Below are 25,363 nucleotides of genomic sequence, written 5' to 3' on the forward strand. Positions count from 1 at the left end.
GCAGGCCTAATCCCTAGGTGCAGCCCCTGGTCGGGCTCAGAGCAGGGCTGATTGGGGAGTTAGGGCGCTGCCCCCTGTCATGCACAGAGCAGGGCGGATCGGGAGGTTGCGATGCCACCCCCAGTCATGCTCAGGGCAGGGCCGATTGGAGGGTTGGGGCACCGCCCCCTGTCACACACAGGCAGGGTCGATAGGGAAGTTGCGGCGCCACCCCCTGTCACACACAGAGCAGGGCAGATCAGGGGGTTGGGGCGCTGCCCCCTGTCATGCACAGAGCAGGGCCCATCAGGGGGGTTGGGGCTCCGTACCCTGTCACTCACAGAGCAGGGCCCATCAGGGGGGTTGGGGCACCACCCCTCGTCACACACAGAGCAGGGCGGATCAGGGGGTTGGGGTGCCGCCCTCTTATCACCCACAGAGCAGGGCCGATCAGGGGGTTGGGGCGTTGCCACTGTCACACTCAGGGCAGGGCCGATGGGGAGGTTATGGCTCTACCCCATCACACACAGAGCAGGACCCGTGGGGGGGGGGGGGGTGGGCGCCGCCCTCTATCACCCACAGAGCAGGGCCGATCAGGGGTTTGGGGCGCCTTCCCCTGTCACGAACAGAGCAGGGCAGATAGGGAGGTTGTGGCCCCACCCTGTCACACACAGAGCCGCAGGGCGATCAGGGGATTTGGGCGCTGCCCCCTGTCACGCTGATCCCGGTGCCGGGAGGCCTCGCGGCTCTGCTGATCCCGGTGCTGGGAGGCATATTACCCTTTTACTATATAGGATAGAAGCCTGGTGCATGGGTGGGTGCCGGCTGGTTTGCCCTGAAGGGTGTCCTGGATCAGGGTGGGGGTCCCGCTTGGGTGCCTGGCCAGCTTGGGTGAGGGGCTGAGGGCTGTTTGCATCTGGTCACACACCCTTCAGGGTGGGGGTCCCCACTGGGGTGCCTGGCCAGTCTGGCTGAGGGGCTGAGGGCCGTTTTCAGGCTGACAGGTGACTGAAGCTCCCAACCGCTCCTTTTTTTCTTTTTTCTTTTTTTATTCTGGGCCAGCTTTAGCTCTGAGGCCTCAGCTGCTGAAAACAGGTTTCTAGCCTTTGTTTACCGTCTGTATTTGATACAATGTTGCGGTCCGGCTGGCTGGGCTGAGTAAAGCAGGTTTCTGGGGTTTTGTTTATCTTCTGTATTTGCAACATAGTTGCTTAGAGTTGCAGCTGAGAGGCCGGCAAGGCAGGCGGGGAACGTTGGAGTCCTCCGTCACTGAAGCAAGCAAGCCTCCCTGTTCGCATCAGCTGCCTGGCTGCCGGCTGCCATCTTGGCTGACAGTTAATTTGCATATCACCCTGATTAGCCAATGGGAAGGGTAGCGGTCGTACGCCAATTACCATGTTTCTCTTTTATTAGTGTAGATATTTAAATGCCACTTAACAAAGAAAAATCAACCAAAAAAATGTGTTCGTGTGTCACCTCTGACACCCATGTCATAGGTTCGCCATCACTGCTGTAAGGTGAAGAGTCTCAGAGAAAGAAAGACAGTGTTTGCTAGCATTTTCCTGTCACTTCAGAGAAACTAAAGAAAAGTAGTGTGGACTGCATATCTGATCCTTCTCAGAATTCGAAGTTTTGGCGTTTTCATTTGTAACTGGGTGGGGCGGGGGTGGGGAGGTCAGAGGTCAGGGGTGCTGGTTGTGGGGAGAAGTGCTGGTCGGGGGCTCTCGGCAGGATGGGCCTAAGGCGGCAGGTGGAGCTTCAGCCAAATGGTCTGCGAAGCCTGTGAGCTGCCCCGAGCCCTGGGAACACCTCCATGGCCATCTTTCTGGCTGCAGTGCCCACATAGACCGTGTCCTGCAGTCGGTGCGAGCTGCTGGGGCAAGGACATGGCCGTGGCGGCATCGACTGGGTAGCACGGGGTCTCCTGCAGCCCAGGAATGTCTGCAAGTGCTGCTGGGCCTGGCCAGGTGACGGCTCCGTGGGCACATCTGTAAACATGGTGGGAAGGAGGGATATTTAGAACTCTCACTTCTTCCAGGCTCCTCGGTGTCCACAGGTGATGTGACGGGAGCAGTGTCTCTGTGACCGTTAAGTTTCCCAGGTTCCTGGGTCACTCCTGGGATGCATGGACACGGCCATGCTCAAACCGTGGGTCACAGGCGTGGACACAGCCCCCAGACAGAAGGCCACAGTGACGGGGGATGTAGCAGGGACAGCAGGGGGACGTGCAGGGACAGCAGGGGGTCGTGGAGGGACAGCAGGGGGGACCTGGCGTCCTGTGTGCACAGTAGACACATGCAGATGGAGAAGCATGTTGCGTGCTGGTCGCGGAGCAGCTGTGACACCATATCGCAGGGACAGACGCTCTGACAGGTTCATGGTTGACGGCTACGCAGCCCACAGAGCACACGGGTGGGTCTGACAGACGTGGAAGCTTCTGTCGGGCGAGGCCAGCGGATAAGGGTAGCGCAGCTCTGGCTGCCATGACCTTCTCCACGGGTGTGGCTGTGGCGTGGCCGTGAAGAAACTCCTTCCCCCGACACGGGGCTGTCCCTTTACTCTGCCCGTGTCCCTGCACCAGCACGTCCAGAGCCAGGCGGCCCTACTCACCTCACGGCTCCTCCTCACTTCCTTGGAGGCGAGCCCGGCCAGGTGGGGACAGAACCAAAATGTAAGGACGTGGGCCTCCTTGCCACCGCTGCTTCCGGGCGGCCGGGCTCACGTTTCCGTGCTCACGGCTCCGAACAGTGTCGGAGACGCCAGTCGCCTGTCTCCCTTTACTCACGGGGCAGAAGGTGTGCGGGCGTGTGTGCTGCTGGGAGCGGGCTCCTGGGGCGGCCGCCCCCATACACAGCATTGTCATAAGTAAGATGGCCTTGAACGCAGGCTAACCGGCTTCTCCTTCTCTTCCCGCCTCGCCACCCCCCCCCCGCCCCCCCCCAGAGTGGCTACACGCCCCTGCACCAGGCTGCACAGCAGGGCCACACACACATCATCAATGTGCTGCTGCAGCATGGGGCGCGACCCGATGCCACCACCACGGTAAGGCCCCCCGCACCCCGGTCCCTCTGCCACGGCCAACGCCAGGGGTGGGGGGAACCCTCTATTAGTGCTGCTGAGTCACCTCTGACTCCCGGGGACCCGTGAATGGTGCTGCCGATGCCCAGCCTCACCGCCCTGCGCAGCCTGGGGGCTCAGCCTGTGGCTCTTCCGTGAGCCCCTCCACCTCCTGTTTGGGCTCCTCTTCTCCTGCTGCCTCTGTTCCCAGCATCGTTCTTTTCCAAAGCCCCTGCCTCCTCATGTGGTGTCTGAAGTAGGACAGTGTCCGTGGGTCACCTGCCCCAGCCGTGCTCAGCCTGAGCAGAACAGGGCGCCACAGTCCCCACCCCTCCTGAGATGGGCCTCCACCCTCAGGCCCCAGCTCTGGGGTAGCCTCAGTGTGGCTGGCGGTCTCGGCTTGGGGACTGGAGACTGGGCCCACCGCCTCTGGCTTAGACAGGCTCCTGGGACAAGGGGCCATTAAGATGTAAACGAGGTGGTGTGATTCACACCGGGCTCCCCAGGCCTGCGCAGGGCCTGCTGTTTGCTGTGGTGTCTGCGCACAGGGACTGTGCCCTGAGGCGGCCTGCCCTGCCTGAACCCGCCTGTCCTGGGGAAGGCGGCCCTCAGCCAGGCTGGGTCTGGAGGCCTTTCTTTCCCAGCACCATCCAGCCCCCAGAGCTGACCACCCAGGGGTTAAAGCCGCAAGTGCTTCTCGTTAGGAGGAGGGGCAGATGCAGCTTGTTGTGTTTCCATGGTGACCCGCTCTCCAGGCTGGAGAAGTTACCAAGACACATTCAGATGTGATGGTGAAAACGAGTGATTTCCTCCACCGCCTGGCGTTGGAGGAGGCGCTGGCTCCTGGGGCGGTGAGCTCACTGGCTCCATTCTCTCTCTCTCTCTCCCTCTCCCTCACCCCCTCCCTCCTTCTCCCCCCCTCACCCCCCTCTCAAGAATGGCAACACGGCCCTGGCCATCGCTAAGCGGCTGGGCTACATCTCGGTGGTCGACACCCTGAAGGTTGTGACGGAGGAGGTCACCACCACCACAACAGTGAGTAAGGGGCCCAGGGCTTCTGCATGAGCTCAGCTTTCCTGTCGCGCCCTCTCCCCTCACCCCACGTCCTGCGCCGCGGTCTCAACTTCTGGGGGTGACTCTGGGCAGCAGCCGAGGGCCACAGTGGGAGGGCACTCACAGGCAGCGGCCGAGCTCCTGCGTCCTGCACGTCCGGGTGGAGCGTGTGAGTGAGTTCACAGGGCCTCCTTGTTTTTCCCGGCTCCTCTGCCCTCGCGCTGAGGTTGGGTGTGACCTCAGCTGCCAGACCAGGGGCAGGACAGTCCTGGCAAACTTCTCATTTGCGCAGAGGGGACGCAGCCCCGGGAGGGCCCTGGTCCCCGCGGTGCTCACGGCTGGTCTGAAGGTTCCCCGGAGGCCCGTTCTGCCCCACGTCCTCTCTGTCTCTGATGATGTTTTATTCAAAAAGAACTGAGTGCGCTTAGTAGGGAAACAGCCTGCTAGGGCAGGGTGCGTGGCCTCTGCCCACAGGGCTGGGGGGACTCGGAGCGGGACGAGGGTCCTGGGGCCGGGGCCTGCGGAGCAGAGCTGGGTGCCTCCCAGGGCTTGTCTCTTTGCATCGACTTGTTGGTGACGTTTCTGAAGCTGCAGACAGCAGCTCGGTGGCTTATTTGGAAAGTGGATAAGTGGACAGTAGAGCACCGGGCCCTGCGGTCAAACCTTGGCCAATACGAACACTGAAGGAGGTTCCTGCAACAGCCCAGGCACAGACGATGGGGCAGGTGGGAGGTGGGAGGAAGGAGTGTGTTCCCGGGGCGACAGCAGCCCTGTGACACAGCAGTGGGTGAGCACAGCTGCCGGGACCTGTCCTGTGTGGGGGAAGTCGGGTTTATTTCTGGACGCGAGGCGATGTCGCGGACGCAGAGGGTCACGCCGCTTGTTTTCTCGGGCAGTTTTAAAGCCTGTGCCCTGTGCCACAGTATTTTTAAAGATTTTTTAATCCTCACCCGAGGTTATGATTTCATTGACTTTAGAGAAAGGGGAAGAGAGGGAGGGAATCGTGAATGTGAGAGACATCGATCAGTTGCCTCCCATATACATCCTGACCAGGGACAAACCTGCAACCTAGGTGCCCTGCCTGGGAATCGAACCCACAACCTTTTGGGGTACTGGAGGAGGCTCCAACTGAAGGAGCTACCTGGCCGGGCTCTTTTTAAACGTTCAAAGTGAAGTTTCTTCAAGAAATTACATAGGAGAAGCACAGGCCCGTTTCTGCTCACACTCACCCCGAGTCGCTCTGGAGGCGAATCGTAGTGGCCGTCCTTGCTCCCTGCCGGCTTAGACCGGCGCGCCTCCCTCCGCAGTAGGGAGAGGCTTGTCCTGTTGGGCGTCTCTGAAGCAGCGTGGGCATCCCAGGCGGCCAAGCACGGCTGTTCTGACGACTGCTCCTGGGCACTTGGGCGCGTGCATCTTCATCAGGTCCCAGCGAGGGGTGCGCCTGCACCCTTTTCTGTACCTTGTGCTTCCCCCTTCCGGTCGCCTCATTAACCCACTTGAAGGGTTTCTGGGCAGAAACCGGTGCTGAGGAGAGGTCAGCGGTGAAGACATCACCTCCCCAGCAGCAGCTCCACATGGTGGCCTGGAGGGTGGCGCATGGGCTCTTTAAGAAAAAAAATTCTTCTTTAGCTCAACAAAACGGTGGGTCAGACATGCCCATTGTTAGAGATGGCAGCTCTGTCACTTAGAGTGAGAGACCCACGCTACACAGGCCACGTTATCACGAGGCAGTTGGCGTTCTAAACACTGGCCACAGGTTCTCAGACACATGGCCAGCCCCACACCCAGCTCGGGGGCACTCAGCTCCCCTGTGAACCGATAGACGGCCAGTCCCCACCCAGCTCTGGGGGCACTCAGATCCCCTGTGAACCGATAGACGGCCAGTCCCCACCCAGCTCTGGGGGCACTCAGATCCCCTGTGAACTGATAGACGGCCAGTCCCCACCCAGCTCTGGGGGCACTCAGCTCCCCTGTGAACCGATAGACGGCCAGTCCCCACCCCCAGCTCGGGGGCACTCAGATCCCCTGTGAACCGATAGACGGCCATTCCCCACCCAGCTCTGGGGGCACTCAGATCCCCTGTGAACCGATAGACGGCCAGTCCCCACACCCAGCTCGGGGGCACTCAGATCCCCTGTGAACCGATAGACGGCCAGTCCCCACACCCAGCTCGGGGGTTCAGCACCCTGTGAGCCAGAGACACAGCCAGTCCCCACCCCCACCTCTGGGGCATGAAAGCCTCAGAATTCTGTGGGCTGTGTTTCTCCTCTGTAACTGCTGTTCTCATGCTGCCGAGCTGAGCGCTGCTCCAGCAAAACCACCGGACCCTGCAGATGAGAAGCCCCTGACAAATACAAGGCCCCTGGCATGCGCTCCAGCAGGGGTCAGTGGGGAAGGGTCTCCCTGGCTGCGTGGTCTAATGCAACGGCTGCCAACCAGTGGTCTGTGGATCACTGATGGTCCGTGAGGCCCGAAGGGTTGGCGACCGCTGATGGGCCTGTCTTTCCTCCTGCCTCTCATGTCAGTTCTTCTCTCATGATTGCAAGTCTATTGTTTTCTGAAATGGAATCGGGTTAAGCATTGAAAAATGAACGTACTCCTCTCTGTTACGCGAGTCTTGAGCGTCTGCTCTTGGGGAAGAGATTTTCATTCCTTCCTCCACACAGCAGTGTCATCGATGACGCTAACACGCAACAAAGCTCCGGAACTGCAGGGGTGCGTCTAGGGTTCAAGTTGAGTTTGTCGGATCCCAAAGCCCATGCTCTTAACCCTCCGGCATCACAGAGCTTGGCTTTGCTAAAAGGAGCTTCGCAGGAATTTTGCGAAAGAAAATTTTTCACCTAATTTTCAATTTAAGAAAAACCCTCTTACCTGGCCCCTTTGTATGTTCACGGAAGCATCATGTTCAGTATCATTTCCTAAAGTCCACAGACTCACTAAAATAACAGCCACTCACCATGACAGGCAAACAGCACAGACAACTTAATTATGGAAAGTAAAATTCAGTTAAACTTTACGCTGTCACCTCTTCAGTGGAAGCGTTGAACGACAGCTGCACAGCCGACAGACATCGCCTCGGATTCGTGGGACGTGCCCTGGAGCAGCCACGTGGGTGTCTGAGCTGCGCCCCCTCCGAGGTCTTCCCCCGAAGACCTTGTGCAGGGGGAGGCGTCGGGCAGCCGCTGGGGAAGGAGGCGTTTGGAATCGTGGCTGTTTCTCTGACCTTTGCTCCGCGAGGCGCCGGGGCAGGGACAGCTCGCCCCGGGGGTCGCTGTGCGGGCAGGGGTGTGGGGACAGGCCCGTTCCTGGCCGTGGAGCAGGAGGCAGTCTCCCGAGGCGGCTGGGAGAACCGTGAGATGCGAGCCAGGTGGCCACTGTGGGTCAGCTGTCAGTTCTACGTATTATTTGCATAATTTTAAAGTGACCCACCCTCTTTTATGCTGTGTGTAACCACTGATAGGCAGCGCCTAAAGCACGGAATAAGCCGCCCCCATGACATGGCGGCGTGTTGTTTAAATGCTGGGGAATTCTTTGGCAGCCGTTACGAAGATGCCATGTTCCGAGTTCCACCTCTTCCCCAGCGGGAGCGGATCGCCGCCGCCGATGCCGTGATGCCTGTCCCCCCGCGACAGCCTTCGAGGCGGAGTCGGGCGTTTCCTGGGAATCTAGTCCGTTGCCCAGAAGGCTCGGTGTCCGTCTGCACGAGGAGCGTCACTCCTGCACTCTGCTGTGCGCGCCCGGAACACCCACATCTGTGACGCTTGCTTATCCCATGTGCCATTATCTTAAAGAGACAGGACGCTGAGAACAGAACCTTCTAAACTTTTCACATAATTTTTCCAGGTTAATAACGTCTGTGTAGCAAAGCTTAAAGCCCTACACAACCTGCTTCCTGTGTCTCAGTGGCTTTTGGTGAAGACTCTACTCTCATTTCGAGATGCGTTATTTTAAACTTCCCGTAACGATGCCGGTGGATGTGTCTGAAACAGCTCCTGGCCCGCAGTGGCCACTCTGCCTCCCTGGTGCCTGAGTGACCAAACGCCCAGGCCCTTCAGCGTTTGACACCTTAGTGCCGAGTTACGGTAGGACAGCTCATGCCAGCTGATGTGCAGTGAGCGCTGATGTATGCCAGCCGCTCTTAGGGCTCCTGTGTGCATTATCTCATCTGATCTTCATAACAACTGCTGAGCAGTGTTGTCATCACTGTTCACAGATGAAGAGATTGAGGCGCGGAGAAGCCAGGGCCTCGCAAGGCCTCACAGCGGACGGGAAGTTCGCATTGGAGCCTGGTCCTCCCCCCACAGCTGGGAGCTGGAGCGTGGCCGGAGGCTGACCAGCCACACACAGGCCAGGCGCGCAGAGCGGACCGGCGTCCCCCCTCTGGGCCCGGAAGACCCGTGTTCTGCCCAGACGATCTACGTCTGTCACATGGTTTACCGCGTCTTTTCCCCTGGCTTGGTTTTAATAAATCGCATCTGTTCATTGCTCCTTTAAGGCTTTTCTGGAGTTCACTTCAGGGAGGCCCTGAGCCCGGGGAGCCGCCGGCTCCGGACGATGGGCCGTTTGTGCCGCTGCGAACGGATTGGCTGTTCGAGTGGGAGCTCACAGCAGCGGGCTTTCTCGGGTGCAGCCTCGCGGGTCCGTGGCCTTTTGTCCTCAGGAGGACGTGGGTTTTCCTGAGAGAAAAGCAGAGAAAGAACTTCAGACAGGCAGGCCTTGGGCCGACGCGGAACCTGGCTCCCTGGCTCCTGGCATCTGCTGGGAGTTTGTTTTCAAGCGTGAATGCTCTTTCTCTTCGCAGACGATCACTGAGAAACACAAGCTGAATGTTCCCGAGACCATGACCGAGGTGCTGGACGTCTCTGACGAAGAGGGTGAGGCTTTCTCTGCATTCTCTGGGGCATCTGTCCTGGTCCCGCCGGGAAGCTGGCCCGTCTGGGGATTGAGCGGGCGGTGGGTGTGGGCGCCAGCGGCTTCACTAGAAAGTCACGTGTTCACCTTTGTTACATTGACTTTTGCCATTTGGGGAAGGAGGATCCATTAGTCTATTTTCAACTGGTGTTATCCTTTTTGTCTTGTAAGTAGCCAGCTGGGAAGGGGAAAGGCTGGGAACTGGGCCATCTGTGAAAATACCTGCCTGATAGGACAATTGTTAGCATATGGGGGGGTAGGGTTGTTTGTTTCGTGTCATTTTTTTAAATAGATTTTTATTGGTTTCAGAGGGAAAGGGAGAAGGAGAGAAATAGAAACATCAACGAGGAGAGAGGATCATTGATTGGCTGCCTCCCCATTCATATGTGTGCACCACCCCGGGTTTTGTGGGGTCACTGTTTTCATTCATATCTTGAACAGCTCTTAAGCAGCCTGGTGACCGCGTTATTGATGGGGAAGTACTTAGTGACTCAGGTACCTTCAGAGGAAACTATTGGAGTGAAAGCCTTTCTTTGCTTTTAATTTTTCTTAACTGCATAGAAGCAACGTGCTTAATATTTAAATCTGGGTGCCTAACACTAACTGTTCCTTTTGAAACAGCATGTATAATACAAGTGAGGTGGTGTGAGACAGGTGAGGGGCTGTGAAACGGGTGAGAATAGTGTGAGACAGGGAGGGGTGTGAGACGGGGAGGAGGTGTGACGGGTGAGGAGGAGTGACATGGGTGAGATGATTGTGTGATACACATGAGATTGTGCACTTGAGTGTGGATTTTACTAACTTGTAAGGTTAAAGCCATGATTTGCTTCTGCTATTAATGATTTCGCAACTATCATTGAGACTTACTAACATAGTTAAATTATCTAGTGACCTCTGTATGAGTATTTTCTCCAAAGTAATATTTCTTCTTAGAATACGAATTTAGAGAAACAGTCTTTGATAAGCTGTCATTGAGCTAGCAACAACTGAGTTAGTTCGCTTGGAGTGAACGTAGGTTAATCGTTGGTGAAGGTACGTTTTGATGTGATGAACGTGTTAGACAAGGAGTGACGTGGCCGTCCTAAGGCAGCTAGGACTGGGTTTAGATGACTTTCAGCCACTTTGAAGGGACCGCAGAGCACAGCGTCTTCTATGCGACAGACCGACCGCCTTCCCTGGCCCCTTCGCTTCTGCATCAGGAGAGCAGACCAAGTCTTCCCACGTGTTAACAAGCTCACACATGTTTCTCCGAAAACCACTGAGGCTTCTTTCCAAACCAGACAACACCTGTGTTTAGGGAAGCTAATGCTTAGAGTGGATCCTGGAATCTTTTTCTCCCAACTTACTTGACTCACAAAAGCACTGCTAGTCACGATTTACACGTTAGGAAGGTGACGGGGGGCAGGTGCGGCTGTGGCCTGTCATGGATGTCTGAGCCGCTCCACCTGTCACTGTGCGCAGATCCCGGCTTCCTTCCTTGGCCGCCTCGCTCACCAGCACGAGCGTGTCCTCTCGCCCAGTTATTCCGCACAGCACCCTCCAAGGGCCCGTGTTCCTCTCGCGCTCACACCATTCTGGGCCCCTGACCCTCACGCACGCGCTTCTCACCAGAACCCCCACCACGCCTGCCACCAGAGCTGCACCAGACAAGCTTCGCTGGAACCTGCGAAGGGGTCACGACAGACGAGCACCAGCTTGGTGGCTCGTATTTACCCGCCCCTGCTCTGGGGGCCAGTGCCCTCGGGAGCCTCTCTGCTTCGGTGGCTGCAGGGACCCTGAGCCCTGGCCCTGAGCCCTGCAGCTCGCGGGGCCTGCTGTCCCGTGTCTGCCTGTCCTGTAAGGACATGCTCAGTGGTTCCTCAGCTCAGATCGAATCTCAGCACTCACCTGATCACCCCTACAAAGCCCCTATCACCAAACCAGCCGCCCTCCCCGAAGCCCCCAGTGGGCACCATCCTGAAGCAGCCTCTGCCCCCTGGGGCCTGGTTAGTCCTTCCCGTCAAGCAGCGTCAGTGCATGTCCTGTGTGCCCGTGTTGGTGTGTGTGTGTGTGGGGGGGCGCATTGCTGTAGCATCTTGATGACTTGGCGTCGGCTGTAAATCAGCTGCCACGACAGGGACATGAGGAAAAACACTGAACAAAGAATTGCACCCAGGGGGTGGTTTCTCCTCGGTGAGGAGTGGGGGTGCGGGTCGGATGCAGTTTCTCTGCGTTCCCACGCTCTTCGGCACACGGGCTGTGCGTGCCTCTGCTGTGCAGGGCTCTGTCATGCTGCCCTCACTCAGCCAGTAACTCTCCCGCGTGCTTCCAGGAGACGACACGATGACGGGGGACGGCGGGGAGTACCTGCGGCCCGAGGACCTGAAGGAGCTGGGGGACGACTCGCTGCCCAGCAGCCAGTTCCTGGACGGGCTGACGTACCTGCGCTACAGCCTGGAGGGCGGGCGCTCCGACAGGTACAGCCGGCGTGCGGGGCCTCCAGCGGGAGGGGCACTCCGCTACAGGCGAGCAGGCTCGGTGCTGCGCGCAGAGGAAACCCCCTTGGCGTTAGCGGGTTCTCTGCTTCCTCCCACGTCAAGAAGGGAAACTGAGGCGGGAGCGATTAAATAGTAACGCGAGCAGCTATAAGGAGCAGAGACGTCCCCCTTTAAGTAGAGGTTTTCAGGCACCGGCCACCTCCCTCTGGCCCAGTAAAAAGGACATTTCTGCCTGTGGGCCCTCTGAGCCCCGGCGTTGGTGGATGCTGTCGTTTCTGTGAGCAAAGCTTGTCTGGAGGGAGGGTCAGAGAGACGCGATGAGAGAGGAGGCAGGACAACCCGCCAGGGCCTGGCACCGCGCTCGGAGCCGGACCTGCAGGAGCCGGCTGATGGGCCGATCTGGGCATGATGGCGCCTGCAGTACCAGAGAGCGCTGCTTTGGGGTGCTGCTGCCCGCGCTCGGCGGCTGGTAAGTTCTGAGGAAGAACACGGCTCCCCGTCAGAAGCAGGGCTGTGGTGTGGGTGTGTGTGTGGTCAGCCCGAAGGGCACGCAGTGTCTCTGCTCCTCAGTCATCGGTTGGCACCTGTCATCTTGGCGTTTCTACGCTCTGTCCGGCATGTTGAGTCCAGGAAATCCATGCCCCAAAGGGGAGGCATTTCTAAACGGATAGACACAGAGTTTTCTTGGGTATTTTCCCTGCATGCCAGTGCTGCCTGCCCACCCCCCCCCCCATTTTCTAAAATAGCTCAGGGTGCCCGTGACCTGCGTCCCCCTGGGCCGGCCTTGCCTGGGCACTGCAGGTAGAGACATGACTAAGATATGACTAATGGCTGAATTCCTAGCCCAGCGGGTGGGAGAGGCCAGGCTGGGGGTGCCAGCGGGCCCTGGTGGCGGGGAGAGAGGGTGGGGAGGGCTTCGAGGTCTTGTCAGATCCCAAGGCAGGGCGCCTGGTTGGGGAGGAATGGTGTTCCTCAGTGGGTGCTGAGTGCAGTGAAGGAGGCGATGACGCCTGCATGCTGGGCGGGGTCCCTCTGAGGTGGGACATGAGACCCATCCTACCGGGGCGGTGCCAGAGGACTCGGCGGGCAGCTGCTGCCGGTTGAGCTGGTGTGAAGACTCGAACTCTGAGCTCAGTGATCACAGTCGTGGATTTGAGCCCGGCCAGCCCTGGTGGAGGGCTTCAGGCTGGGTGAGCAGAGGAAGATGAGACGGAGTCCTGGGGTCAGGCTGCCGGAGGGGGCCCTCGGGGACTGGTCACGGGCATGCTCCGTGTGAACTCTGACACGCGGATGGATGCGGACATCACGTTCTGAGAATCCTTAAAGACTTCAGGTTTTAATAAGCGAGTTGTTGATGGCTGTGGCACATTCCCAATAGTCCATGGATAGGCGTGCTGTCAGCCGGGAGGTCTTTCTTTTCAGCCTCGTCTTTTTTATTAGAAACAAGTGCTCGAGTGGATCCCTTGTCCTCTGGAAGGACTTGGGTTGGGAGGAATAGAGCGATGCTTTCCGTCGAGCAGGGCTCTGAGGCTGGCCCATCCTGCTCAGACTGACGCGGTCCGCAGGTCAGGACGGGGTGGGCGGCGGGCGGTGGGGTCTCAGCCCCAGTTGCTTTTCCAGAGCAGGAGGCCGCCACCTGCCGTCTCGGATGGAACTGCAGGCAGTGGCTCCGTTCACGGTTGTCTGTGTGCTTCTTTGTTTTGCTTAGACAATTCAATATGTTACCTTTGTCGGTAACCATTTACCTTCTCATTGTTTCTCTGTTTGGTGCCTCCAGTAGTGCCGTGCCCAGGTAGGTGCCCGTGGCTGGCAGCATAACCCTCCTGGCCCATCCATTTCCCTGCTCCCCGCTCGATGTGCGTGTGCGTGCTGTGTTCACAGGGGCGCTTCCATTCTGAAATCGTGGGTGTATTCTCAAATTAGGGTTTTTATGTATTAAGTTGAGTAGTTGCTTGGGCTGGAAGGTACATGTGTTAATAGAATGAAAACTAGAACAAGCCCGGCATGAATTCACCTGTCACGGCGCCCCCTGTGGTTGGGGGGCGTTAGTGTGGCTCCAGCAAGGAACCCAATTAGCCCGTGTGCAGTTGAGATGATAGAAAGGTCATGGTGATGCCTGAAGTGTCTGTGGGCGCACAGAAGACTAAAAATAGACGCACAATTTTGATGTGCGGCGATGAGAACACCGTCAACTGGGTTTTGCTTCCGTTTTATTTTATTAGTGCTTCACGCTGAAATGCTACCCAGATTCAGTGTAAAGCACTACCCGGCAGCGAGCCACGGAAGCTGCTCCCTGGGCGAGAGCGAGCACGTGCACACTTGTCAGTGTCTGCTTCTTCAGTGGGGCTTGAGGACACCATGACTGAGTGTCCGAGACGTATTTGTCACCGCTGCCCTTCTCGGACCGAAGGGACTTGGATCCAAGCTAACGCGTGTCTGTAAAGCAGCGTGCCAGCGGGAAGTCCGCGTTTAGGTCATAACAAGCCTTCAGCACGCCTTAGCCGACCCGCCGGTGGGAATGGCCACTCCTGTGGCTCCCTGCCATGGTCTGGGAAACTCATCCACCGAAGACTGCGGCCTCTGACTTAATGCAAAAAACATGGCCGCTCTACTGTTTCTAACTTGTTTGTAATGTTTCAGATCAAATGAAGAGTTTCTGGGCCAAAAGTGTGAATTATTCTAGACTCCTGTGCTGGTCATTTTTTCCTTCAGAGAGAATAATTCTCTGCTATTGGAATACTTAACATTATTTCACTTCAATATGTCTGTAACTAAATAGAAAAAAAGAGCAATTCGAAACCATAAGCATTGCCTCAATAACAGTTAGTACTGTAGGATGCAGAGTGAGCCAGAATAAAATCCCACAGGTAGAGACATGCAGACAGATGGTTCCAGTGGATTCATTCTCCTTCCAGCTGCACCCCCCGCCCCCGTCCACATATCCTAATCTCTCTCTCTCTCTCTCTCTCTCTCTCTCTCTCTCTCTCTCTCTCTCTCTCTCTTCCCTAATCTCTTTTTTGAGGTTGTGTTACCTCGTCTCTTCCTTTCCTTTCTTCTCTCTATTCCTTTCCTCTTGGGGTGCATACCAGTGGGGAGATTGACCTTGGGTTAGGCAGGTGGCCACGGTGACGGCAGAATGTGGCTTCGTATCTTAAGGGCCAAATGAGCTCCTTAACCCCTCACCCCTAAAGTGGACAGCCAGCCAGTGGTGCTGTGTCCCTGGGAGTGGAATCCAGTCCCAGCTGCCTCTGTCTGTGTTGGACCATGGCAGCAGCCGCGTCACTAGGTCTGGTCGAGGCCGTGTTTACCGTGGGGTCTGCTCCTATCCCTGCTGACCTGTTGCCCCTGTCCCAGGGCTGCATGTCAGGGCCAGTCCTACCTGGTGGGCCTGTCCACCTGCTGTGAGGAGCAGGCCTCCGCCCTGAACCTAGGGCCCTGCCCGCCTGCGTAAATCTAGTGCCTGTAACCGTGGAGGTCGCCGTCTGGGTCTTCGCAGTCCAAAGCCGTGGAGAGAGGATGGCTGAACAGGTCAGCCCTGTGGAGCCCCGGGGGCTGGCGGAGCCCAGGGACGGCCCTGGCACTTCAGGAGGCGCCCGCTGTGTGGTCTCTCCCTTGGCCCACTTCTCACCAGAGCAAGGAGAGTCAAATGCGAAGCTGAAGTGTCTGCAGTTTAAAGCAGGAGAAAAACAGTTATTCCGTTTCTTAAGGGAGACAAGATTGGCTGAAATGAAAGACCCCCCCCCCCCCAGTAATTTAATCCCATCCCCAATTCAAGGCCAGGCTAAGGTCACTCACAGTGCCCTGCACCCCATTATGGAACGTGCACTGTTGAAACCCAAGGCACACCTATAAGTGGGGCTGCGCTGCCCCCAGGACTGAGCCCCCAGTGGCCCCGTGGTGCCCTGCTGCCCTGGGCTGTCTAGACCCTGTGCCTTCACCAGGAGCCTGGGAAACATACGAGAGGGACCCCTCACACGCGGCCTAGATTCCATCTCAGCGGAAACACGCGGTCCCTGTGGGTGTAAACGCTCGGTCAGGCAGTCCCCTCCTTGGACTCGTGTCACGTCGCACCTGTAATGCTCGGGCATAAGGCCTGGAGCAGGGTGGGGAGAAGGCCCCCCCCCCCCCCCCCCCCGCACACACTACCGCCCAGCAGCAGTTTCTCAGAGACAACGGGCTGGCTCAGCCGACACCTCGTGAAGGTCAGTGTGTGGCTTACAAAATTAGGTGTAGTTGCAAAATGAAAACAGTTGCTGATAAGTGGGCCAGCTCGACACTTAGTTCACAATTCCACACACCTCACGGCCACACCTGCCGGCTGGAGGGTGCACGCCTTGGCGTCCGTAGACACCGTGGGACCATGGCTCAGCCACCTGTGGGCTGTGGGCTGATACTTTGAATGTAGATCTTTAGACCTGGGCTGACACGCATGAAAGTTCGCTCACTGAGGCTATCCACCCATTGGTCAGTTGACCATGCAGGCGGGCTGGGAAGGAATGTCACTTCCTCTATGAGAATGTCAGCTTTCACTCCTCACATCGGAGCATGTGGCTCAGAGCTCTGACGCTCAGCTCTCACAAAAGCCTTCGCTGTCCAGGCCTGAGCCCGTGTGAACCAGCCTCCCCTGGTCCCCCTGGCAGTTGCTTTGTGCTGGCTGGCGTGTCTGGGTCTGGTCGGTGCTTAGAAACGCTTTCTGTGTGCCTGTGTCATTGCACAGCGACCCGCCCGCCCGCGACGTTGCGCGCAGCACAGGACATGCGAGGGGCAGTGCTGGCCTCTGAGTGGCCATGCGGGACACAGCCAGGGGCTGTTTCCTCAGGAAGTCTGCATGCGGCTGTCCCCGTCCCTGCCTCCCGGGGTTCCCGGCCCTTGGTCACCGCCGCCGGACGGGTGAGGGCACACGGAAACCTGCCTGTCGCCCTGTTCTCGCCTCGGGCTGGCTGTCCCCTGATATTTCCCAGTTGCAGGGCGATGAACATTTGGCTCGGATGTTGGAGATCAGCCCTGCAGTTATTTCCTGCGTGAATTTGTCTGCCGGCGGCTATTGAGCGCCAGTTGCCGGCCTCAAACCTGTCTGGGGAGAGCAGGAGTCAGATTAGGAGTGTCAGATTCTAACTCCTGGTCCCCTGGGGCCCCTGCCATTGGGTGGCAGAGCCAGGCAGGGGGTGTGTTCCCTCGGGGTGACGGGAACGGGTGGCACAGAGCCCGCGTCCTCCCTGCACCGCGGCCTGTCCCCAGGAAGGTCCCGGCAGCTAACTGCACGCTCTCTTCGCTCTCCTGCTCGGCTCGCCATGCCCTCCTCCCTGCCCTGCCCCACCGTGGGCGCGTGATCACGGCCTCTGCTCACCTGCCAGCCTCCGGTCCTTCAGTTCCGACAGGTCGCACACCCTGAGCCACGCCTCCTACCTGAGGGACAGCGCCATGATCGACGACACCGTTGTGATCCCCAGCCACCAGGTATGTCACTGCGGGCGCACTTCGTCCCCGTGGCAGGGAGGGAGCCTCACCGCTGCAGGAAGGAGCCAAAGAAAGCCTTTTTGTCTTAAAAAACAAAATCAGCTGAGCTAGTCATGGGCTAGGGTAAGAGATTTGAGGATTTTTTCCTAAAACACGGAAAATGTTCCCTAGATTTCTCAATAGCGGAGTTTTTCTAAAACAACGTACTGCTTGTTTCTCCAGCTATTGAGCTCCTCTGTGGAGATTGAGTATGAAGACCGCCTCCTCCAGGAGGTCTCCATTAGAGGGTGGGGCGGGGAGGTGCGTCCGTCCGAGGCCTGAGATGAACGGCGCGGACACCTGCGTCTCCGTGTTAGGTGGTTATCTAGAGAAAAGATGTCGTTTATTAGGAAATACTGGCATTGGGTAGGATGTTAGAGTTCAGGCTGGCTGGGTACACGGACACCCACCCTCTTCAAAGACAGCGACAGTGATCCAACATCAATAACATCCTAAGCGGGAATGTGTTACCAAATACCTGAGCACCTCGGCCTCACGTTTTAAAGGGGCTTTTCCAGGCAGTGCCACTGTCTGAGGCGCCCCTTTCCGAGGCGGGTACCTTGTCGTCGGAGGGGAGGGAGAGAGCCGTGTCCCTGAGCCGTGTCCTTTGTGTCCAGGTGTCAGCGCTCGCCAAGGAGGCGGAGAGGAACGCCTACCGCCTCAGCTGGGGCCCCGAGCACCTGGACAATGTGGCTCTTTCTTCCAGCCCCGTCCACTCAGGGTGAGTCGTGGTGTCCTGTGTCCAGATCAGGGAAGGGACGAGTGGACAGCAGCAGCTTTGTGCGGTGGCGTAGCTGGCGGCCAGCTTACAAGGGACGTGACCTTCGTTTAAACTTGTAAATAACACAGCTTTGTCCACCATGGGCCCCGTCTGCGTGGACAAACCAGCAGAAAGGGTTGAATTGCACATAGAAAAGCTGACGTTTTAAAGTAACTGGTAGCATTGCGTCAAACAGCTTGCTCACTAATCAGCAGCTGCTGATGCTTTAAGACGTCTTGAAAGGAAGGGCAGGAGTGTTTGCGTTCTGGACGGTTTTATTTACTGAGGTGAACTGACCAGGTCACAAATGCCTCTTCCCATGAGTGAAGGCACTGAAGGGATGTTCCCCGAGGCTGGAGGCTGGAGTTACACAGGCGGAAGGAGGAGTCCTGTGCAGTAGGCAATAGGGCCTGGAGGGCACCTGTCAGCTCAGTCACCTGCCCGGAGCCAGCAGCCACTGAGAAATGCTGCCTTCCACATCAGCTCTCTAAAAACGCAGGGCTTTGAGTTAATAATGGTAACCTACTGAAAGATGTCCTGAAGGCACAGAACTCAGTTACGTGGACCATAAGTTCTGGAAGGAGTTGTAAGTGGTAGCACTTCACAGTGGCATTTTCCCTTTCATTCTATTACTTTTATTCATCTAGTAATTTCATAATTATATGTAAACTCTTAACAATATTTGCCCACTTAACCACCTTTTAAAGCCCTACCCATATGTTATCTAACTAAATCAAACATCTTGGCTTAAATGGTTCCAAACTCCTTATCCGTAATGCCCAGCATGATTTGAATTGTGGACCTTCCTTGTTGCCATTATTCTAAAGTAAGTCTCTTTCCAGGAAGGCGTTCTGAGGCATTGTAGTTACAGAGTTTGCACCTCATAGTCTAAGCTGCTCCTAAAGATTCACAGGCTGTAAAACTAGGCCCATAGACATAGGAAATAATCAAAGTACTCTTTTCCTGTTAAAAAACATAAGCAGGTTCCTAATGCAAGAATTATGCAAGGGAATAAAAACCAAATTAAACCTCATCCCAATTTACTTACACATTCTAAGTGTAAAATGAGATCATTAACATCTGACCTATTGATTATTCAAAAAGCATAACGTTGCATTCTGCTACCAACTTTCTGAACAATGAGGAGGAGAAAGGAGTTGGCCCTGGAACGTGAAGGTGGTAGGTTAGACCCCAGCACCAGCGCAGCCCAGGCCATCCCCAGCCCAGGGGCGAAGGGTTGTTTTAAGCACAATGTAATGTACTACCTTTTTAAAATATATTTTTATTGATTTCAGAGAGGAAGGGAGAGGGAGAGAGAGAGAGAAACATCAGTGATGAGAGAATCATTGACCAGCTGCCTCCTGCACGCCTCCTACTGGGGATCAAGCCTGAAACCCAGGCATGTGCCCTGACCAGGAATCGAACCATGACCTCCTGGTTCATAGGTTGTCACTGAACCACTGAGCACACCGGCCAGGCACAATGTAATTTACTATTAATGGCCGAATTTACAAGAGTCAAACCTAGAGCCTCAGCGGTTAAAGATTAATCACTTAGTGAGATAAGGGTCTTTAATCTTGGTCTCTAATAAGCCAGTTCTTCTGTGAACTTGAAAGGTGGTCACTGACCATATATTCTAAACTCTGGCCGGGCATTAGAATCACCCAGGAGCCTTAGCGTGCCAGGCCCCGCCCGTCGCAGCGGCGTCTCTGTGGGTGGTTTCTACAAGTGCCGGTGTCCAGATGTGTGTGTTTTACACACTGTGAGAAAGGACCGTCTTGGCCTAACGGCTCTGATTATGATGCAGACCTCGGTAATTAACCTGTGCAAACTCCTGACACGTGGCTGAATTCCGCAAAGGGCCGCGTGTGCCAGGCACTCCGGAGCAGGGCCCAGTGAGATGGGCGGCCTTGAAGAAGCACACCTGTGTGTGAAGTTGGCAGACAGCCTCTGGAAGGAAAAATGTGATGCTCCCTTCGGGGCACCCCCGCCAGACCCCGAGCCCGCCTCACCCTCTGCATGTGACCTGGGCACGGCAGGCAGACGGTCAGCGCTTCCCTTCGTTACCCGGAAGGTGCACGTTATGTTACGGATCCCACAGAGGACTGTAACGGCACGTAGTTCTTACACAATTAGCATTTTGTCCAGAAAGAAGAGGACTCAGTAGGTTCTCGTCAGTATTTACACACTCCCCATGCACCATCCAGATCACTCACAGATCCCAAACCAGCTCCAGCGGTTCTCAACCTGTGGGTCGCGGCCCCTTTGGCGGTGGAACGACCCTTTCACAGGGGTCGCCTAAGACCATCCTGCACATCAGATATTTACATGACGATTCATAACAGTAGCAACATGACAGTGATGAAGTAGCAACGAACATAATTTTATGGTTGGGTCACAGCATGAGGAACTGTATTTAAAGGGCCAGAAGGTTGAGAACCACTGAGTTAAGCCAAGTGTATTCCAAATCATCTACAGAACCTCCCTGTGCAGTCCTGGTCCTGGTGTGATGTGGGCCTCACTGTTACAGTTGCCAGGCGACCGGGCATCTAGTGAGGCCTGTGCTGCGGCATTTGAACAAACACACAGCAGAGGACTGGGACCCAGGGGTTCCCACTGATTGCTCGGTGCTGCTGCTCCTGGTGCTTAAACGCTGTCACCTTGTTACTGTACACGGATAGCGTTCATGATTTCATACGTAACGTTGGTTTCTTTGTTTTGTTTGGGGTTTTTTTTGTCGCTGTTAATCCTCATCCAAAGATATTGTTTCATTGATATCCATTGATTTTTTAGAGAGAGGGGAAGGGAGGGGGAGAGACAGAGAAACGTGTATATGAGAGAGACACATTGATTAGCTGCCTCCTTCACACACTCCAACCAGGGCCAGGGATCGAGCCTGCAAACCAGGTGCGTGCCCTTGACCAGAACTGAACCCAGGACCCTTCAGTCCGAGGGCCAACGCTCTATCCACTGAGCCAGACTGGCCAGGGTGATTGTTACAGTTTTACTCATTCCACACCGGGCTCCTGAGTTGTCATTTTACATGTATTTTTCAAGGAACTGAGATTCTTGGGTGAATTGTTAAGCCACTTCGAATCTGCCCAGAAAGTTAGAAAAGAAATGTTTTTGACAGAGGAAGTAATTCAGGGAGCTTTTCTGTGCACTGTGGCTCACGGTGTATGTGGTTCCTGTGGAGCCCACAGGGCCTCTAGGTTCATGGAGGACACAGCTGCCCCCGCAGGCCATGTTGGCACCTCCTTCCGCCTCTGCCTGTCTCTAGTGGCTCGTGTCCACGGCCACCCAAGAGGAGGTGTCGGCAGCTAAAACCATCCGACGACCCATCACAGCCAGTCCCCGGCAAAGGAAGGGCTGCAGCAAGATTTCTGTTGCTGCTCCTGAGAGAGTTTGTCACTCACTCAGGATCGGGCCAGCAGGTGTTGCTAGCATCCCAGGTGTTACATGGCAGGATTTGGGCACGAGCCTGAATTCACGGTTCTTCTCCATTTCCCAAGCGCTCAGTGAGTGAGGCTCCGTGCTTGGTAATGGCCAGCTTTGTGATCCATTTTAATATGATTCCGAAGGCCTTTATTTTTACCATTTCAATGGTAGCTGCATGCCAACAGTTAAGTGTCAATTCATCATGTTATCCTGCAAGATATAGCAACCAGAAGTCCATTAAAAAATTGGTCTTTTTCAGCCGAAACCGGTTTGGCTCAGTGGATAGAACGTCGGCCTGCGGACTGAAAGGTCCCAGGTTCGATTCCGGTCAAGGGCATGTACCTTGGTTGCGGGCACATCCCCAGTAGGAGATGTGCAGGAGGCAGCTGATCGATGTTTCTCTCTCATCGATGTTTCTACCTCTCTATCCCTCTCCCTTCCTCTCTGTAAAAAATCAATAAAATATATTTTAAAAAAAAATTGGTCTTTTTCAGAAAAACATGTTGAAGACCATTTTGCCGTGAACCTAAAACTATGCCCAGAAATAAAGTCCATTAAAAAGCATGTGAGGACATTAGCTCAGGGGAGTGGTAGTTAGATCCCAGGAGCCGAGACGGCTGCTCCTTGGACAGCATTAATGTTAAGTGTGCAGAGCAGTTAACTTGGTGGTTCACATGTTCCAAACACCCCAGCTTTCTGAAGGTACATGAAGGTCAATGCTTTTGGATGAAGAAAACGATGTTTAAGTTGTTAAACAACTATTTTTAAGGTTGGCTTTCTGGTCCCATAAATGTATCCTTTTGTACGTCAGACACGAGTGAGCCAGAGGCAGAGAAAATGCCTGGGGAGTGGGGCAGCCCCGGCCACAGCAGCAAGCAGGGTAAGCCCCGAGCAGGGGGCACCCTGAGCAGGCCCCCCCCCCCCCAGCAAGCCGGCAGCCTTGAACGAGTGCTCAGACTTGCATAGCTTCCATCCCCTGCCAGTAGGTAATTCACGTACCTTCTCTGCCTCCTAGTTGCTATGTCATGGCTTGTCATGGAAGCCAGTCTTTAAATTGTGCCTTTTGTGTTCACGTGTCTTCCGCAGTGGCCAAAAGGGCATTGCCATGACGTAGGAAGCATTGACCGTGGTCACCAATTCCAGGCTCTGTCCCTCTCCTTTGAATGCCTTTGATGGTGTGTGGTCTCCTGGACACTTGGCTGTGCGCAGGGCCCATGGCCAGTGCTAAGCAGGGAGCGGGGCTGCAGGGGCGCCCAGGGTTCCCCGAGCCCCAGGGCCCTGATGGGGAGCCGTGGAGCCCACCCCGACCCCTCAGCATGTGGGCACAGGGATGCCTCATGGCTGTTTCCATCTCCTCCGGATGGAGTCGGGTGGGGAATGACAGTGCATTTCGGTCAGAAGTCGCCTCTGATTCCTTCTTGATGTTCGCCCACTCCTTCTCTGTGCTAAAGTGTCTGTTCTGTTGCAGCCGCACCTCTCCATGTCTCGACCGTGACAACAGCAGGTGACTGCATCGCCCCTCCTGCCCGTCCCCGCCTCCCCCCGCACCCCAGGGTGCTTCAGTGCGCACACCTCCCAGGGACGCAGGGCCGGCGTGTCTCCAGGCCGCGCCCTGGCTGCGTGCCCCTTGCTCTGCAGTGGAGGGAACGTGGGCATCAGTTACTTCATTGGGAAGCGGCTGGGATGGTGCCAGGACTCACGCAGACCTCCTGGGAGAGGCTTGGCCGAGGCTCTCCACATCTCAGCTCCTTTTGTGAGGAAAAGCGCCACATGAAGCTGAAAAGTTATTCCCGGCAATCACACAAATCAGTTGGCCTGTTTTAAAGTCATAGGAAAGGTTATGGTTTTAAGTGGTTTAAAAACTGTTCTTAGGTGAACCGAAGGCTGAGAGTTGGTTAGTGGTCCATCTCCCTGGGATGCTGCTCTAAGTGCAGCTCCTGAGAGCTTGGAATCGTGCTGTGTTAGTCCAGCAGTTTATTCCTGAAGGTTCTTATCAGACTGCCGAGCAGGGCATTTTTGTTACAGTCATCGTCACATGCAGACCGTGCACAGATAAGACGGCCTCATAGACCCCATTTTGAAAATCATAGCCATCCCTTTAGTTTCTCTGAAACACTAAATGGGATGTTTCTACACATGAACATTGCGAGTGATTAGTGACTGGTGATTCTGATAAAGCTGAGCCACTTTCTTCAGAGGCACTTCCCATCATGTTCAGTCTGGGAGCCGGGGCGCAGGAGGGCTTGGAGGGAGAGCAGGGGGGAGAGCTCCCCACGTCACCACGCCTCGTGTTCTCGCCAGAATAGGTGGAATTGACGGGCCTCCGGGGGGTGTGCAGGCTCACTGAAGCACCCTGAACATTTTCTTCCTGTTTTGACCCCATAACTAACCGAATGCTGCACCTTCCTCCCCACCCGCCCTCGCGGTCCCGGGTGCACTGAAAGGGAGCCGAAGCCTTGGTGACTTTGGGGTGGAGGCGTGCTCCTCAGCAGGCAGAGCCGGGTTTTCTGTCTCTGAAGCATGTATCTGTTTAGCTAATCAAATCGCCTCTTTGTAGGCAAGTCATCTGCATAATCATGGTGGGTTGCTTTTGCTTTCCTCCTCCCTTTTAAATTGTGATAACACTTATCTCACAATTTTGAAAACCTCTCAATAAGAGTTTCTAATTTGCATGATTGCTGAATTCCACCTAAAGTAAGATATGCGGTTTAAGCCGAGTATGTCACGTGATTTTTTTTTGTCTGTAGAGCTTTAAAGTCAATGCTCAGTGCAGTGTGTGCACATTTTCTGCAAAACTGCTCGTTTACTGGGTTAACCACGGAGCAAGCATGGTGCCTACTTCCCAGAGCGATAGCTGTTTATCCTCCAAGTAGGAATTCTTCCGGAGCATCTGAGAGAGGGCCTTTCAGGGGGTCCTGCCTGGTTCGTGCCCGGCACACACGGAACGCCGAGGGCCCTGTGGCGTGTTTGGTGAAAGTCTCATTTTATGGGCGAGGAAACTGAAACCTAAAGGCAGGAAGTGACTTGCCTGGGGTCCCAGCAGCACGGCCCGGCCCGGGCTGATCAGTGGCTCCCAGAGCGACACAGAGGCAGGGTGCCTGCTCTGGGACAGTGTTTTACATTTTATTTAAACAGGGGCGTTCATAAGCTAGTAGAAACTTCATTGCCATATGAAACTGCTTCAGCCGAGTTCCGGGTTCACTGTGGGCACTCAGAACATGTCAGTTCCTCCATTTGTTTCTTAGGTGCTGTCTTGTACTGTAAATTTAAAGACACTCGGGATATATAACATCGTGCGGGCGTAGGGGAAGGGAGGTGGCGGCACCAGCGCTCAGGCCTCCGTGTCTCTGCCCACGTGACTCAGTCCGCACCCCTGTCGGCAGCCGCGAGCCCCTGGTTCACAGAGCGGCTCTCGCACGCCAGCCCTGCACGTGCTCAGCGGTGCTCCCCTGCGGCCGCGCCTCAGTCCTTCACGCTGTCTCCCAGTGGTCACCTCCTGACGATGGGAGGAAAGTGCACTTGCTTTACCAAGTCTAGTGCCCATCGCCGCACGGCCGGACCTGCTCCTTCCCTCTTCCTGCGGCACAAAAAGCAGTCTCTTCCACCCTGCTCTGTGGTTGAAATTGTTCTGCACACAACATCCACTCATTCTTCTCCCGGTGCAAGTAGGGACCCCTTTTATCATGTGACATTTCTACGGAAAATGCTTACCTGATGTTCTGTCAGGAACTGTGGGGGCTAAGTGATCAGCATGCTGACTTTTATCTAAAACTTCCCATCATCACCTCGTAGAACTTGAACTGTCTCGCTTATTCCCTCCCATTGGAAGACGGCTTTGCATTTACAAGTCTACACTCAGCTTCGTTATTAGCTGTTCATCCTGTCATCACGTTACTCGAGACGGGTTTTTGCTCTCCGACAAGCTGAAACGCCTGTGTGTGGTCGCTTGAAGGAGTTGTGACTGGATGGTTGTCCAGAGACCAGAGAGTTAAACAACTGCCTTTGCCATCTTCTCTGGTGGTTAGACACAACTGCGGCCGTCGCACAACTTGCTCTTTGCACTGCCCTGCTCGTTAGCTGGTTCAGCCGTTACCTGTCACCTCCACACACTCTGCTGGGACTGGGGACCCGGGCTGCTGCCACCACCTTCCCCGTCACCAGGGAAGTCAGCGAAACCCTCCGGGGACGTCGG

General features: G+C 55.8%; 1 protein-coding gene across 1 annotated transcript in view; it reads left to right on the plus strand.

Moving 5' to 3' along the window:
* The window catches only part of ANK2 (ankyrin 2), a 180,106-nt gene that overhangs the window by 104,903 nt on the left and 49,840 nt on the right, over positions 1–25,363 (plus strand). The window contains exons 20-25 of the mRNA XM_081090714.1: positions 2,923–3,021; positions 3,973–4,071; positions 8,891–8,963; positions 11,312–11,456; positions 16,832–16,934; positions 17,591–17,694. Of these exons, the coding sequence (XP_080946840.1) occupies positions 2,923–3,021; positions 3,973–4,071; positions 8,891–8,963; positions 11,312–11,456; positions 16,832–16,934; positions 17,591–17,694 (623 nt within the window). The remainder of the gene's footprint in view (positions 1–2,922; positions 3,022–3,972; positions 4,072–8,890; positions 8,964–11,311; positions 11,457–16,831; positions 16,935–17,590; positions 17,695–25,363) is intronic.

The sequence above is a fragment of the Myotis nattereri genome, assembly GCF_964212035.1.
Source record: "Myotis nattereri genome assembly, chromosome: 5".
Lineage (NCBI taxonomy): Eukaryota > Metazoa > Chordata > Mammalia > Chiroptera > Vespertilionidae > Myotis > Myotis nattereri.